Source organism: Bison bison, unplaced genomic scaffold, assembly GCF_000754665.1.
Source record: "Bison bison bison isolate TAMUID 2011002044 unplaced genomic scaffold, Bison_UMD1.0 scf7180017864466, whole genome shotgun sequence".
NCBI lineage: Eukaryota > Metazoa > Chordata > Mammalia > Artiodactyla > Bovidae > Bison > Bison bison.
The window spans coordinates 9930311-9934318 of record NW_011495027.1 but is presented as its reverse complement, the minus strand read 5'-3'; the positions used below and the strand labels follow the sequence as shown (position 1 = coordinate 9934318).

The 4008-nt window shown below is 42.5% G+C and overlaps 1 protein-coding gene across 1 annotated transcript; it reads right to left on the bottom strand.

The window, feature by feature from the left end:
* Positions 1–535: 535 nt before the first annotated feature.
* LOC105003371 (lysophosphatidylcholine acyltransferase 2B-like) lies at positions 536–2236 on the bottom strand. Its single transcript, XM_010860507.1, has one exon. The coding sequence runs from the start codon at positions 2234–2236 to the stop codon at positions 536–538; it is 1701 nt and encodes a 566-aa protein (XP_010858809.1).
* Between the last annotated feature and the right edge of the window lie 1772 nt (positions 2237–4008).

Here is a 4008-nt window from a genome sequence, read left to right as displayed (position 1 = left end):
TTTTTTCTTTCTCCACATTCCTTAGGATTATATACCAATAATGTATCCTACCTAAGGACAGTCTTTGGAATAAACCTTCTGTTATCTTAAAATGTTAATTATGGGAGTAGACCTGGTCTTTACAAAGATGTATCTTGCCTGAGGACAGTGTTATCTTAAAATGTAAATTATGGGAGTAGGTCTGATGAGGTCTTTACAACCTCCAGACATTCTTTGGATTCACTGGAGAGTATATAACTTCATTGTCAACACTAACAAGCGGGTACTCTTTCTACCCCCTTCTGATGCCTATGTCAGAAGCTTTCTCTATCTCCTTTATACTTTAATAAAACTTTATTACACACACACAAAAAAAATCAAATTGAAATATATATTCCTTAAGTAAACTTTAAATATCATAATTAAGTGTACAGGCCACTTAGAATAAAAACCATTGTATTTTTCCTCAAAGGATAATTTTTATTTCAATTATAGTTTTAACTTGGATGTTACTTTCACCATTTTCAGGGCTGACTTTAACATCTGAATGCAATCATCAAGCCTGTACTGGTTGTGGTAATGAATAGACATAGGCTGCCTGGAGGTCTAAGTATGAACTAAATAACTTGGCATATGCTGGGTGCTTCAGGGCAAATTTCTTAAAGGTCCTGTATGAAATGCGGTCTGAGTTTGGTCCAGCTATCTCCCGAAAGAGTGTGGAAACATCAAGATCCGGTACTCCAAAAGCTGCCCGAAGTATAGCAGCTAATTCCTGTTCAGTTATGAAACCATCTTTATCAAGGTCAAAAAGCTTAAATGACATTTGCAGAATCTTTTCAGTGTTGACAGGATTGCATAGGACGGTCAGACCTATCACATACTCTCTGAAGTCTATGGTGCCATCGTTGTTCCTGTCAAAGAGGGCAAAAAGTTGTTGCAAGGGCTTTGAAATTGGGAGTTTCAAATAATTTGCAAATTCCTCAATTCCTATCTTCCCTCCTTTGGAGGCAACTGCAATTTCAGCATATTTATCCAGGCACTGATGAATATTATCCCAATCTAACTTTAAATTCTGGCTAATTTTTGTAAATTCCACCAAACCAGCTTCCATAGGTAGTTGAAGGTTACCTGCAGAAATCATCAGTCTGCAGTCTTCGTAAGTGTGGTCTGTCACGGGCACCCCCAGAGCATTGGCCATGATGATCCTCACTGTATTGGCAAAAAGGACAGGGTCTTTTTTCTCTTGGACGTTTGGAACATAAACAGGCATAAACTCAACTTCTACCCTGGTGAATGGTTGACTCAGGGTCAACATACAGGCCTGGAAGCCCGTAAACCCCTGCCAGGTCCAGGTCACCGTGTCCAGGGTGTTTGGGTACCTGAGCAGCACGGGCTGCACAGGCACCCCTGGAGAGAAGGCCCCTAGTTTAAAAGTGACCAGACAGCTGCGGTTGGTACACACTCCTTCTGGGAAAATCAGGATCTGTGGCCACTGTCTGTTAGATGTCACTCGCTTCAGGATTTCCTCCCGGGTGGTCTTCCTGGAATTGGGGTCATCTCGGGTCACAAGCACCGGCTGCGTCGACAATAAGAATTTCCCAGCCACCGGGATATTCACGTTCTGACTCGCAGAGACCACTGAGGGTAACCCTGCCACGACACAGGCGATCGCATCAAAGAAACTGGAGTGCGGGGCTGCCACGAAGATGCGGGCTTCATCTCGGGTGGCTTTTTTCCCTTTCACTTTAACCAGGAACCCTGCTAAAAAAAAAGTCACCTGAAACAAGAACTTTAAAGTTGGTTGCGCCAGTCTTCTCCAGTTCTTGGCCGGCTTGGTTGGTTGAGCACGACGGCCTATGGTGGAAAGCGCAGCCACGGGCCAGAGGAAGATGAAGAGGAAGGCAATGCAGGACACCCGCACGGGCACCAACACGGTCCCCATGAGGACGATGTAGGCCCAGCGCCACGCGCTGATATGCGTGTGCTGCACGAAGGGGTTTTCCACTGCTGGCGGGAACAGGGACTTGTTCGTCTCTCGGCTGAAAGCGGATTCCAACGCAGCCTTGGGGTCCACCACCGCAGACTCAGAGTCCAACGGCGGAGACGTGGAGCTCAACACCGCAGGCTCAGAGTCCAACGGCGGAGAAGTGGAGCTCAACACCGCAGACTCGGGGTCCGAGGGCGGAGACCTGGAGCTCAACATCACAGGCTCCGAGTCCAACTTCCCAGGCTCGAAGTCCAAAGTGGGCTGTGCCATGAGGCCGACTTTTCCGGTCTCAGGGTGCCTGTAGCTTGGATCTGGGGGCAGCCCCCGGAGTGCACCCCTTCCCTATATTTAAGTGCTCTTTGTTTGCACATAATTGGAACGCTTTGAGGCAATTGTGAGTTAATAGGAAATGATGTATTACCTTTAAAATCAGAAGAATCAAAAATGGTAAATGATGTAACAGGAGAATTAGAACCATGTCAACAGTACAATCTTTTCTGCTTTTTTGTAAATGGCCTCCTTTTGACATATATGCTTAGTAAATTACTTTCACATAACAACTTCTGTTGTCTATTATATACCTACTAAGGATCTATCAAATAGATGAATATTTGTTAATCACAACTTTTTAAATTTAAATGCCTTTACCAGTCAAGTTTGCTTACTGTGAGATGCTTTGGCAATTGGTAAGTCAAATTTATTTACTCTTCCTACAAATTGATTTCTGCAGAGACAGGACTGTTTCTCTCTCTTTTTTTTTTTTTTTGGACTGTCTCTTTATATTATGTTTAACTGATGGCACCCTTGAGGCTTTATATCTGTTGCAAGCACTCTTCTATGGAAACATACAATGAAAATTAGAAAACACCATTATCATAGGCCAGGATCAGTCATGGCACGTTTTGACCCATATTCTTAATATTAGTCCAGATGAACCGGTCAGCGTTCCAAAGTGACATAAGTAACAACAACAAGAAACCTTAAAATCACATTTGTCAGAAACAGGTTTTCGTTAAAATAAGTCAGGATTACTTTATTGTGTCACAACACATAGTCAATAAAGTCTTGTTCCTTAGTTGCTGCCCTTTGAAAATCATCAAGAGGGAAGCATAATCAAAGTTGGTTGAAACAGGCTCTCTGTAGCATCTGCTATATCAAATATTCCTGTTTGCTATTTGCTAATTTAAATTCCTTCAGAATTCAAAGTCAAATTGTAGGTTTCTGAAAGATGTTTCTAATTATTAGAATATACCAGGTTACCCATAAAATAGGAAAAGCAGTATGTATACCAAAGACTGTTAAACAGAAAGTGATCTAAGTGGAAAGATTATGGACTTTACAACCAAACGGATCTAGGTCAGATCCTGGTTCTGACTCTTATGCTGTAGGCAGTGATCAATCTCATTTTTACATCTCTAAAGTGGTGATACTCCCTACCTTGCAATGTTAGGAGGTAGAAATACCTCATATACCACAGTGTATATAGAAAACTGGGCTTTCACTGGTAAACACATGTTGCTAGGATACGATAATAAGAATATTTAAAGACATTCCACTTCTGTCACTTCTCAGAACTATGCTTAGTGAGGGAAACATTAGGAACACAGTTGTAGACTCTAAAAAGCCATGAATTGGCATTGTTACTGTCTGTCTCCCATTCCAAATGAGAGCAGCCCAAGAGAATGAGTAGTAATCTCTTAAGTTGGCATCATCCTCTATTTTGTAATTCTTCCCATTTTTTTTTTTTTTTGGCCACACCCTTGTGGGATCTTAGTTCCCCGACCAGGGATTGAACCTAGGCCCAGCAGTGAAAGGGTCAAGTCCTAACCACTGGACCAGGGAAATCCTTTCCCACTCTTATTTGTAATGTTCATTACTCTTTTGAACCATTGTTTAATTTAACTACATTCCCAGGTGATGTTAGTGGTAAAGAACCCACCTGCCAATGCAGGAAACATAAGAGACATAGGTTTGATCCCTGGGTCAAGGAGATCCCCTGAAGGAGGGCATGGCAGTCCACTCCAGTATTCTTGCCTGGAGAA